The following is a 12,456-nucleotide window of genomic DNA, read 5'->3' as shown; positions in this document are numbered from 1 at the left end:
TATTATTTATAGTGCTAGATTAGGGACGATAAGATAAACTCTGAATAACCTCTAATTAGGTTGGATAAAGTCACAATTTAAATGAAATTTATCTTAATATGGGATAAGCTTGATCAGGTGGGCCACATCAAATCTCCTAAAATTAGGAGACATGGTAACAGTAATAACATGTCGTCTTAGAACTTGCTCTTTCACGTCAACGATTCAGATGGCGATCCACGGTTCCAGTACGGTAGCTTTAAATTTCAAAGCCACAATTCTTGGGTTCATGAGTATTAGCAACACCCAATGCATTTTTTTATGGCATGGTTCTCGATAGTTTAGTGTCAAAGTTGATGGATATTTTGACACTTAAGAACATTAATGCCAAATGTACCTCATCGCTATTTACAAGAACTTGATATCACTAATTTCATCTTTTTTTGTTTGCATCAGGTAATCAAATTATGCATTTGCAATGCCCAGAAGATGCATTTGCACAGCTGAGAACAGAATGGACTCCAAATAGAACAAGTCCAGTTAAAATTTAACCCTATCTCTTAAATGTGCAATTCCTTGTCTGATTTGATTTCACTACAAGCATTTAATCTGTCTTGAGACCTTTCCTGCATGGCCTGCTTAATTCAACAAATTCAAAGTAGTCAACCATCATGTCTTGGGCGTGGGAAGCCATCCATTGCTGGAATTGGGCAGTCATATGACTCATCTTGCTGATGGCAAGTTATCTCTATGCATAGGTGAAGAATGCCTCCAAGCAAGAAAGGGCAGTTGCCACTAAGAAGTTGTTCCCATATCCCTGGGAGAAGATCATCGCAGCCGAAAGTTATCTGATTAGCAACAACAAGCGAGCCTCTATCCCTCTCCTGAAACTCCTCTCTATCATCTACTTTCGACATCGCCAGAAACCTAATAACATAGACAATCACATCCGAGCAGTCCCCCTTGGCAGTGACATTCAACCCAAAATAGTGTCTCTCTCTAGTCCATTTGCAGGAAGACACTAGACTGAAGACTTGGTGACCAAACATGAAGTCCTCGGACTCTCTTCTACCCACTGGGTACATCTCTAACAGTTCATTTTCTGTAAGACTAAAATAGACAACACAACGGTCAAATGCTGGTGACTGGAGCCTGCTAACCATTACGGGTGTGCGCTCGTAACACCGCTCAAAAATTGGCTGTTAGAAAACCCTCCGACGGCAAGTCTGCGGCAGTATGGCCCCCTGACCTTGAAAGCCAGGGCTTGGTTAACAGCCTTGAGTATGGATTCTTGGTCAAAAATGTCGCACTGTAGGGCCTCTTCCAGTTTTTGCCATGTCAGGTAAGGGAAGCGAATGAGGCGTTCAAGGTGCAATTCCTTAGCAGAGCAGCGGTCCTCCGTATTTGGATAATGATTCTGGGCCCAAGCTCGTATAAAATCATAAACAACATCTTCTGATTCCACCTTGAGGGTGTCCACGCAGAAGAGTGCCTCAATTTTATCAAAGGATAGTTGAAGAAGTTCATCCTTGTGGCTAGTCATTGAAATAAATGGTTTTATGAGCTCCTTCTAAGGTAAATTTTGTTGACGATCATTTACAAACGTTAAAAGAAATGTGGAAAAGACTAGCTGATAGTAGTAAGAAGCTACCTCATTATGTCACTGCATATCTTAGATTTCTGCTCCTTTTCTACCTTAATTAGCAATTCTCTTAGATAAAGTTCATGCACTCTAGCAGAAAGCTCGCAGCAAGAAAGTGCCCATTCAATCTTCATCTCCAGCAGTCTGATGCAGACCTCAGCACATGAAAATGCCTGGAACTCATCTGAGATCATCAGCAAATTCACAATCTCTGTATAGGAGGATGGCGACATAGTGGAAAAATATATGAACTCCAGAAGTCCACTGAAGGCTTCTTCTTCTGTTACATCAAATCAAATTCAAAATATCACAACGATGATGGAGCCAACTAAGTAACGTACAAAGAAAGATTCTTTAACACATACCAGATGCTTCAATTTGAATAGTTAGAGATTGTGCTTCTGGTTCGCTCTTCATTTCATTGAAAAGCTTCACATAGAATGGATGAGTGAAGTAGACAAGGCAATACAGTACTAAGCTGAACTTGATTCAATTCTTACCTTGAAAAACATATTGCTTTTCTTGGATAAGATTTTGGAATTTACATTGATTACTTCTTCTGCAGAATCATCTCCATCAGTAGAAAAATGCACACCCTTTGATTTCCTAGAGATGTAATTAACATGTGGAGCCTGATTGCCTACAGAAACATACAATGAATATTAATGTATTTATGTGTGATAAAAATTAGTGCACCTGTCTTTTCTCTGTTTCTCTTAGTAAAAATAAAAAAGCTACTAATGTGGAACTTGTGACTACTTCATTTGTTTTTGCACTATAATTCATATATAATATAGCAGAGACCGTAGTTTAGTTCATAACAGGATGCACTGTTGATTCCAAGTAGGAAATCGGTCGTTTTAAAGTAGTCAAACTATGATATAAAGCATAAGCAAGTTAGTTGGAATGCTAAACTATTGTATAGCCATCAGAGTACATTTGAAGATGAGTTTTAGATACTCAAATATATTAGATATGTTTAATAGCCAAAGATGCTGAAAAACAAACTTCCATCTTATGCAATTTTAAATTTTCATTCATACTATTTTTTTGCTAAAGAAGAAAAGACATCTAATAGAAGGCTATTAGGAAATAAATTCGATAATACAATTTATATGGGCACTAAAACTCAATCCACTTTAGCAATAAAATACATGGCAACCAAGTCAAATGTGCTCGCAACATCACAAAGCTACATGCAATATAAAGTGAGCTCTACGAGAATAGATCCATTTAGAAGAGAAACTAATAGGGTTTTCTATCTTCAATAGACTTACAAGTAGAACTGCGATGCATAAACGAAATGTAGTCATGCAAATATGCACCAATCTAAGTAGAATGAATGCAGCATGGATAATCAGGAAGAAATGAAAGATTGGAATGATGTATGATGGCCCATATGTTTCCCAAGTTCTTCTATCTTTTTCTGAGGGAATACATTCTTCTCTCACTTCCATTACCTTCTTGTTTCATAGCATTCCAGATATTTCACAAGGTTTACTCATTTAGTCTCTCTTCCAATATTGTGATGATTATCACAAAAATTATTCAACGATCATATCCATTCCCTTCAATTATTTCTTTCTTGGTATCTGCACATATACTAGATCCATTACCTTACTGATATAATTCTTTTAAAGCAAAAGAAAGCAACTACTAAATCACTCGAAGAAATAAACACTCAGGAAGCTGACAGCATTATATCAAATGCCTCAAGATTATCCACAACCAACTGAGGAAACCAATCTAGTTAATCTATCCCAAAACAGGCAAAAGAAAGGCGTAATTGAAATAATTGAACAAGAAAAAGATCCACAGAATGGCCAGACTTAAATATTAATGGACTTAAGCTTGGAAAATAAATCACAAAACAAAAGCAAGTTTTCTTGAAAGCTTGTCACTTGTTCCTTTTTATCTGCATGTCTACCACAATCACTTCCTAACTCATACAAATTGTTTCCAATTAAGGAAATGAAAAGAAATGCATCAATCGAATCACCCAAAAAAGAATAGTAATTGAGATATAAGTACTCATCTAAAGAAGAACAGTATGTCTGCTTGGGAACAGATAAAAACTATATAGCCCACCATAAAGATCATATTAAAGGCACATTAGAATCGTTGAAAGATTACTGAAATCAGTGAAATGAAATTGTCAAATCCTCATTGATGTTGGGAGCAGAAGAAATAATCCAGCTTGCAAAGTAGTTCAGATATAAACTCTCACTGTTCTTGATGACACTTGATTCCTCTGCTTCATGCTTCAGAGTATCTCTGTCTGGGATGCCTTCTGTCTTATCAGGTTGCAGAAAATTTGTATCACTATTCTTGATGATACTCAATCTCTCTGCTTCTGACTTCAGAGAATTTTCTGCGGCATTGCCTTCTCCACCATCTGCTTTCAGAAAAATGAAAAAAAAAGAAGGCAAAACCTCATTGGGTTCATGAACAAAAGAAGAAAACTATGCAAGAAATGGTAGGAAAATCAAACCATCAACGTTCTCCACAAGACCCGATCCTTCTTCTTCCAGCTTCTGAGTATCTTCTGCCAGGATGCCTTCACTGTCATCACGTTGCAGAGAATTGACATCACCATTCTTAAAGATGCTCGATCCCTCTGCTTCTGTATTCAAAGAACATTCTGCAGCAACGTCTTCTCCACCATCAGCTTGCAGAGAAATGAAAAAAATAAATCAATAAATTGCCAAAATCTCAACGAATTGAAAAGGTTACAGCCCAAGAAATAGGATGAACACCGAACCCTCACTCACTGTTCCTGAAAACACTCGATCCCTCTGCTTCAAGCTTCACAGCAGCTTCGGCAGCAATATCTTGCCCACCGTCAGCTTTTGCAGAAAAATGATAAAATTTTCAATATATTGTCCTCAAAGAATAGCTGAGTATAAAACGATTTGGGAATAGATTGAAGAATAAAGCTCAAAAAATTGTAGAAAGACCAAATCCTCACCGTTCTTGACAATGCTCGTTTCCTCTTCTTCAGGCTTCGGTGCATCATCTCTGGCCACCCCTTCCCCACCATCAGCTTTCCAAAAAATGATAACAAATCAACGAATTGCCGAATCCTCATTGAATTCATGAATAGAAGAAAGAATGCAGCTCAAGAAATGTTAGAAAGATCAAACCCCACCACTCTTGGTGATAATTGATCCCTCTGCTTCAGGCTCTAAAGGAACATCTGCCGCAATTCTTTCGCCGAGATCAGGTAGTGGTTTCGAAACTATCCTTACAACGAGGTCGTTGTCTGGAGGATGGAGAAAGTGGCGTTTGGTGAGGAACGAATTGAAGCGTTTTAGAGCCTTTCTTGGATCTCTTTGGTTCATTTTCCAGGACAACTCCTGCTCGGATGACCCCATGGATTCCAAGAATGGAGAAAGAAAGATAGGATGTGGAGATCTCAGTAACTAATCCTAATTCTGAAGCAGAGATGGGAAAAGAAAGAAAGGAAGAAGCCCGCCAACATGAGGAAAATAACGGCTTTTTAAAGGAGCTCCCGGATATATCCCCCCAAAGGAAGAACCACTCATTTGCAAAGAACTTTTAAGAGAAGCACTTCTTCACATAATCACATGGCAATTTTCCCTCCCCTCTTTGGAGAGTACGTTAAAACCCTCGTTCATTTATTTGATTGAGGGCATGAAATGCATTTGGCACAAGATATCAAGGATCAGAACCATGCTATCCACTACAGCGGCTTTAAAATCCGTGTTACAACATTTTAAATAAGATAGAGGAGAAAATATCTACATAAAATATATGGTGATTGGGTATATTATCCATGCGTACGTGTAAAGGCCCAGTTTAAAGCGGGCTTGGGCCAGCTGCTTGGGCTGCTCAGCAAGCCCTTCCTCCCTAGTTTCGACAAGGAAAGGGGTGTTTGAGGGCACCTAGAACTCCATCAAGCCTAAGAAATTTCATCTACATAAGGCTCTTTTTCTTCTCTATTGAATCCCATCTCAAATCTCTCGACAGAAGCCGCCCATTCCAAGCTCTTCCTCTGAGTTCTTATTTTGTTTTTCGCCGAAAAGGGGTCGCCGAATCTTCACCAGATTGAGGTAAGGAGTCGAACTTTTTCTTCCTCATGGTTTCTTGGCTTGATGGCCGAGGTCGCCAATTGTTTTGGACCGATGAGCAGCTAGAAAGGCATGAAACAGGGTTGTCCCTACTTCCTTGTCTTTTTCTTGGATTGTTGACCACTGCCGGCCACGGCTCATGCTTGGGACTAATGCCATCGCCGTCGGGTGGAGGAACTGCTGCGGGCCATTGTCCCTCAGCTCTGCCATAGCGGGTTGAGAAGAAGAGGGAGAGAGATGTCTCCACTATTTTAAGTAGAAGAGAAGGCTCTCTCTCTCCTCTTTTCTCTCGCTCTCTAATGTTTTCTCTCTTTATCACTCTTTTTTCTCTCTAGATATTTTAGGACTAGTAAAGAGTCCAGATATCTAGGTAAACCCAGATTGACCAGGTGGATCCTACGAGGGGTCTCGAGCTAGCATTGTACATCCAGAGGTCCGAGTAAACAATGCTAAAAATTAATACAGTTTCATAATTTCATGCCATTAATTGTAGTTGTTGTGGTCACTCGAATGATTAGGGCTAACTTGTAGTGGGACAACCATCTAGGCAAGAAGGTGTTGAGTAGACGACTTTGTCCTCAAATTGCCAGTTACCTTATCTAAGATCTCATATGGACCCACATACCTAAAGTTAAGCTAAACATTCATATAGCAATTATTAGCATGTTGGTGCGGACACCAGTGCCAGGTCAGCCGGTCGCTAAGGATCCAGCCAGCTCAGCGGGTCCCAGCCGATTCAGCCAGCCTGATTTTATTTTAGATTGATTTATTTTAGTTAGATTTATTTTATGTTGATTGGATTTATTTGCATATTGTCATTTTAGGGCCTTTTCGGGATTGTTTTATTTGTAGGGATCTATTTGTTATTTTGTGACCCCATTTATATGGGTTCACCCTCATGTTTAGGTTTTTGATGAATGATGAAAGAAAATTAGCCTTCCTATCTTCTTCTTCCTCTTTCTTTCCCCTCCTCCTCTTCTCCCCCCCTCCTCTTCTTTTTCCTTCCCTCTCCTTCCTGCAGTTGTCCTGCATCAGCTTTGGTATCAGAGCACCTGGTTTTGCCTCTGTTGCCAAAACCCTTTTCTTTTCTGGGCTGCCGTGGGTCAGGCTACGAACGAGAGGAAAAAAAAAAAAAAGAAAAAAGAATCCATGTTCCCGTGGCCATCATCCTCCCAAGGGAAAAGCCCCTAAGACGATTCCCCCACCCCACCCCGCGCACGTCCGACACCTCCAACGCCGTCGCAACCGCTACCGAGAGCACCAACCGCGCGCCCTGCGACCCGACGAAGAGGATCTCCCTGAGCCACCGGCCAACCGTGGCCGTACCCAAGCACGGAAGAGAGGAGGACGCGCTCAGCTCCGCCCGCGTCCCCGTCGCCAGCTGCCACGCTCCATTGCATCTCGGCGTCGCCGTCCGTGGCCAGATCACTCATCGACGCTCCATCGTATCCCACTTCCACACGCTCCCGTGCGTCCCCGGTCGCCGATCTCATCCGGATCCAAGGAAAGGGGCACTGCCACTCCCGAGCGCCCATCGTCCCGATCGTCGTCGCTACCTTCCCCTCTTTGCGATTCTCGACTCCTCGCAGCGATCGCCCGCCTGTGCCCCCATCTCCTTCAACCGCCACCGCACCCCATGCACCGGTTGCTGCGGAAGCAGGTAACCACCTGCAACCTCCTCCCCTCAAAGCCCCACGATGGAGCCGAACCCGTAGTGGGTTCCCGGAGCGGGTGCGCCCGCTAACCCGAACCCAATCGGGTTAAAAAAAAAAAAGAAAAAAGAAAAAAAAAAGAAAGAAAAAAAAGAAGAAGAAAGAAAAAGAAGAAGAAAAAAAAAAAAAAGAAGAGTACCTTTCATCTTCCTCCTCTGATCGTCCGCAACTCCACCGCCGCCTCCGCCTCTCCTCCCCCGTTCATACGCCGCTTCCGCCTCCACCGCAGCGCTGCCTCCGACGTCGCCGCTTCCCCTCCGCCCGCACGCAGCGCCGCCCTCTTCCTCTGCCGCCCGCACGCAGCGCCGCCCCCGTGCTGCGACCGCCTCCGCCTCCACCGCAGTGCCACCCCCGTGCTGCGACCGCCTCCGCCTCCACCGCAGTGCCGCCCCCGTGCTGCAACCGCCTCCGCCTCCACCGCAGCGCCGCCCCCTTCCTACGCCACCCACACGCAGCGCCTCCCCCGTGTCACGATTCCCTTAACCCTTCCCTCCTCTTTCTTCCACTGATCGCACCCCCCCTTCCCCTCTGTGGGATCAAGGGTAACCCCATCTCTCCTCCCCTTTCTTCTTCCTTCACGGCCGAACCCACCTCACCTCCCACCCCACCTTCATTTTCTCTCTCGAGCCGATTCTCTCATCGGGCCCGCGCCCGCACCCCCAAAGAATCCACCGGGCCCGACTCTCAGGCCCTAAACACCGGGCCCAATCCGATTTCCTCCTCACAGGCCCAAGCCCGTCGGCCTGCAACGCCACTGCAGAGCCCATTTCGACCTGCCGTGTTGCTGAGATCAACCCCAACTGGAGCCGTTTGACAAGCCTACTTACTGTGCAGCATTTCTGGTCGTCACCCCAACCCAGGTCAGGTTTCTTCCCTTACTACAAATTTTATTTGTTTGTCTAAATTTAGAATTAATTAACTCTTATGTGCTCTATTGATATTGCTTCCTAAAAATTCAACACATCCACTCCAAACAACACCAAAACCCTAGTAGTGGCCTGTCTTTGTTATTAATTGTAGGGCTACCTAATCTTTGGAAGTTCTTTGAGGCTCTGTGCAACCCTGCAACACACTGAAAACTAGTACTATTTGACTGCAACTACTTATCTGAATTTGTTACGTAATTCAAAGCCAATTTCAATTGCTTGAGTTAGCTTCTGATTATATTGAGCATCTACTTTGCAATTTTGAATTCATTTCATGCATTAGGTCTACTTAGGAACCTTTATAGTTGGTCGGATCATACATTTTGTCATTCATTTTATGCATCTACATAGTGGTCGTGTCGCATCTCACCCTGAGTCCCAATTAGGCATGGATTCCAAAATCGAAGCTCTATTAAAAGCTATCCAAGACGCTAACGTTCAAATCCAAAACAACAATGCCCAAATTCATGACCTAACCACAATGTCCACCCAGGTTAATACCCGACTTGATTCAATCGAGGTTTCACTTCAGAGGGTTATTGAATTTAAGAAAACTAGTACCTCCCATTTACCAGGTCTTGAAGGGGATGACACCCTAGAACAACTCCTAGAACAATAAGACTCTGTTCGGCAGGACAATTTTGATAATAGGTCTGTTCCGGGTCACCATTATGCCTACCCTCGCCCTAGAGGACCAGGTCCCTTTCCTAATATTGATAGAGGTTACCGACATAACGTAGAACCCAGAGATCTTCGTGACCCTGATGGAGGCGTAATGAGAGGCATTAGGGTGGAAGCCCCCACTTTTGACGGTCGTCTTGACCCGAAAGTCTTCTCCGATTGGTTACACGAAATGGACCACTTCTTTGAGTGGTACAATCTGTCTGAGAACAAAAAAGTTCGATTCGCTAGAATGAAACTCCTTGGTCGAGCTAAGCTGTTTTGGCAAAACACTGAACAACTATTAGCTAGGAGACATCAACATGAAATAACTGATTGGGTAGAGATGAAAGAGAGACTTAAAGAAAAATACCTGCCTCTGAACTACCAAGACGATCTCCTTAACCGATGGAACACTAAGTCCACATTTGTAAAGCGCCCTGACACACGGAGCACTCCCACGGGTCTTAATTCCTTAGGGTCCAAACCTTCTGTCGGGTCCACTACTCATAGGCCCCCTCCTACTGCCCGTGTCCCAGGCCGAAACACTAATAGCAAGGGAATCCTTGGTGAGCCTCCCAAACCCCATTCCAAAATTCAGTGTTACAAATGTCAAGATTTTGGTCACGTTACCTCCCAATGTGCTAACAAATTTTTCGTTATTGCTCAGCAAGAGCAGGGAGGTGACATAGATGACTTAGAGGAGCAAATCTATGAACCAAACCTCGATGACATTCAGGACATTGAGGAAGAGTGTGATGACAAACCTGAAACCCTAGGATGCACCCACACTACACCTAGCTCGCTTGCACAGTCAGATGGCGAGTCTGACCAGTCTACCATGAGTGTAGTTGGATATGCCCTCGCACAACCCATCGAAACTGATGTTAGGATTTCTGAGCTTGCATATGCACTTACACAACACATTCATAAGTTGTATCAGGAAATCTATAAGGGCATTCATGCATGTACTGCTCAATATAAGATGCAAGCTGATTTTCATGCTAAAGAATTTCAAACTTGGGATTACGTAATGATCTGTTTTAAGGAATTGCAGTCTCTTAGTATTGGACCATTCAGGGTGTTGCACAAGGATGGCACTGACGCCTATGCCATTGACTTTCCATTTGATTTTGGTCATAGCCTTACTCTTAATATTAAAGATTTGGTTGCAATCCCTGATGACTCTTTTGCTGCACACTCTCCTGCGCCCGATGTTTATCCTATTATTGATTCCATGCCATCTTCGTTTCTTTTTATCCTCCATCGAGCACAAAAAGAGTATATTGATTCTATTTTAGCCGAGCAAATAGTTTTTGACAGTGATGGAGGCATCCAGCGTTCTCTGGTTCGTTGGCGTGGACGACCAAAGTCCGGTTATACTTGGATCCAGCACGAGGAGAGACCACTGATTGACCCCGACTTGTTGGAGTACTACCGGGGCTTTACCGAGCCACTTGCGTCGAGGTCGACTTCTTTCCACCCGAGGAGAGTTGGTGCGGACACCAGTGCCAGGTCAACCGGTCGCTAAGGATTCAGCCAGCTCAGCGGGTCCCAGCCGATTCAGCCAGCCTGATTTTATTTTAGATTGATTTATTTTAGTTAGATTTATTTTATGTTGATTGGATTTATTTGCATATTGTCATTTTAGGGCCTTTTCGGGATTGTTTTATTTGTAGGGATCTATTTGTTATTTTGTGACCCCATTTATATGGGTTCACCCTCATGTTTAGGTTTTTGATGAATGATGAAAGAAAATTAGCCTTCCTATCTTCTTCTTCCTCTTTCTTTCCCCTCCTCCTCTTCTCCCCCCTCCTCTTCTTTTTCCTTCCCTCTCCTTCCTGCAGTTGTCCTGCATCGCATGTATAGCAAAGAAGAATATAAGGAGTTATTTAGTACTTGCGACCATCGAGTCGGAAGCCCTAGCATCCCATTGGGTAAAGCGTAGATCCACCCATGGGTGCGAGGCTTCTACTGTGCATCTTGGGGTGCTCGATTTGCTGGGTATCCTTAAGTAGACTCAGGGGCTTGACGCTCCTGTGGGCCTGTGGCTCCTTTCTAAGGACAAACAATAACCTTATGGCCTTGCTGACCATATGTATAATAGGCTCCTCTAGGCCACGTATAATCCTTCTAATAATGAGATCTACCGCATCTATCTAATTTCACCTAAAGGCTGAGCTCTAAAACTTGCACTAGTAGTGGTAGACCTCTTTATTCTTAATTCAATGTCATTATCATGCTAGCCTTGAGAATCATTTGACCAAGCCCTATACTTCACATTTTTCTCTTTTGCAGCTTGAGTATTATTAAGTCCTTTCTCTATCACCGGAGCTTTGTTACGAACCTCTTTATAGGTGGATAGCTCAAATGCAATAACCAATTGTTAGATCCAACCTAAGTTCGTTCTCAAATTTTCTAGCCTGGTCGCCCTCCACTGCTATCAATGTTCGAGCATATGCAAACATTTCTTCGAACTTTGTTGCATCTTGGGCAACTAACATCTTCCCTACTCTAGTCGATCGAACTTCCAGAATTTCTGAAAATGGATACTTTGGAGAAAATACTTCTCATGTCTCTAAATCCTTCCCAAGTGATAGGCGCATCATCCAGTCCTTGATTTCCTTTCTTCATCTTCCAACAATCTGTTGCTCCCCTTTGTAGCACGAAAGTGGCCAAAATGACCTTATTGATACCAACAACGACCTAATACACACCTTCAGATAAATTGATACATAATTTCTAAAACATGATATTCATTAGTACACAATCTTCAACCAGATGATACAGACCTAGCAAATTAATCATCCGGTAACCCAATACACACCTCGAGAGGAAAGAAAAAAAAGCTTCTCAGACGGATGGAGAGAGACTTGATGAGGAAGAAGATGGATGGATGAACAGCCTCAACTCTCCACAATGTATCATGATTTTCTTTATTTTTTTAAAAAAAAGTTGTGAGACGAGCACAAGCTCTGTTAATAAGAAGAGTCCTAACCGAATATAGCCCTTGGGTTTCCACATTAAGATGTAAGCTACAGTAGACATGGCAAAAAAGAAAACTCGCTCTACATAATTTTGTCTGATGCATGCACCAAAAAAGTTTTGTTCCAATAATCACGAATTGCACAGCCAAGCTATTATGTCCCTTCAATTCAATCGGGTGAAGCACGTTATGGATAAAGCTTTTAGACTCATTCAAACACAAGAAACAAGCAGAGATGGATCTCTTAAAAGTGGTTTTATAATTTTGACCTAACCATTCAACTTATTTTTTTTTTTTTTTTGCTGAACCATTCAACTTATTGCAATCCAAAATAAACTATGAAAGATGTCAGCTGTAACTATGTGAAGTTTGTGGCTTTCACCAAGTCCCAACTGTAACATTTTAGTCTATGAAAAACCACATTCTAAACCTAGCACAAATATTAGCAAACAACAAGAGG

The 12,456-nt window shown here is 42.7% G+C and overlaps 2 protein-coding genes across 2 annotated transcripts; both read right to left on the bottom strand.

Moving 5' to 3' along the window:
* Positions 1-434: 434 nt before the first annotated feature.
* LOC103721855 lies at positions 435-6,427 on the bottom strand. The gene is made up of 7 exons (XM_039132299.1): positions 4,770-6,427; positions 4,590-4,664; positions 4,393-4,467; positions 4,113-4,289; positions 1,987-4,016; positions 1,631-1,901; positions 435-1,514 (listed from the first exon to the last, which is right to left on the bottom strand). Exons 1-5 carry the CDS (start codon positions 4,993-4,995, stop codon positions 3,760-3,762), a joined length of 810 nt encoding a protein of 269 aa, XP_038988227.1. The 5' UTR covers positions 4,996-6,427; the 3' UTR covers positions 435-1,514; positions 1,631-1,901; positions 1,987-3,759.
* LOC120112173 (BTB/POZ domain-containing protein At2g46260-like) lies at positions 1,142-3,094 on the bottom strand. The gene is made up of 5 exons (XM_039130899.1): positions 3,082-3,094; positions 2,122-2,261; positions 1,987-2,050; positions 1,631-1,901; positions 1,142-1,514 (listed from the first exon to the last, which is right to left on the bottom strand). Exons 1-5 carry the CDS (start codon positions 3,092-3,094, stop codon positions 1,142-1,144), a joined length of 861 nt encoding a protein of 286 aa, XP_038986827.1.
* Positions 6,428-12,456: the final 6,029 nt, after the last annotated feature.

This window comes from Phoenix dactylifera, chromosome 1 (genome assembly GCF_009389715.1).
Source record: "Phoenix dactylifera cultivar Barhee BC4 chromosome 1, palm_55x_up_171113_PBpolish2nd_filt_p, whole genome shotgun sequence".
In the NCBI taxonomy this organism is placed as follows: domain Eukaryota; kingdom Viridiplantae; phylum Streptophyta; class Magnoliopsida; order Arecales; family Arecaceae; genus Phoenix; species Phoenix dactylifera.
The sequence above is the reverse complement of the archived record's forward strand: the minus strand, read 5'-3'. Positions and strand labels throughout refer to the sequence as shown.

What these genes read in the sequence shown, in the direction of transcription:
- LOC120112173 (XM_039130899.1), bottom strand. An exon ending in AAAGCAATATGTTTTTCAAG is followed by an intron (nt 2,051 to 2,121) that starts GTAAGAATTGAA and finishes TTCTATGTGAAG; the next exon opens with CTTTTCAATGAAATGAAGAG. An exon ending in ATATGCAGTGACATAATGAG is followed by an intron (nt 1,515 to 1,630) that starts GTAGCTTCTTAC and finishes TTCAATGACTAG; the next exon opens with CCACAAGGATGAACTTCTTC.
- LOC103721855 (XM_039132299.1), bottom strand. Translation starts at nt 4,995, where the DNA reads ATGGGGTCATCCGAGCAGGAGTTGTCCTGGAAAATGAACCAAAGAGAT. An exon ending in ATCAATTATCACCAAGAGTG is followed by an intron (nt 4,665 to 4,769) that starts GTGGGGTTTGAT and finishes TTTTTTGGAAAG; the next exon opens with CTGATGGTGGGGAAGGGGTG. An exon ending in ATCGAGTGTTTTCAGGAACA is followed by an intron (nt 4,290 to 4,392) that starts GTGAGTGAGGGT and finishes TTTCTCTGCAAG; the next exon opens with CTGATGGTGGAGAAGACGTT.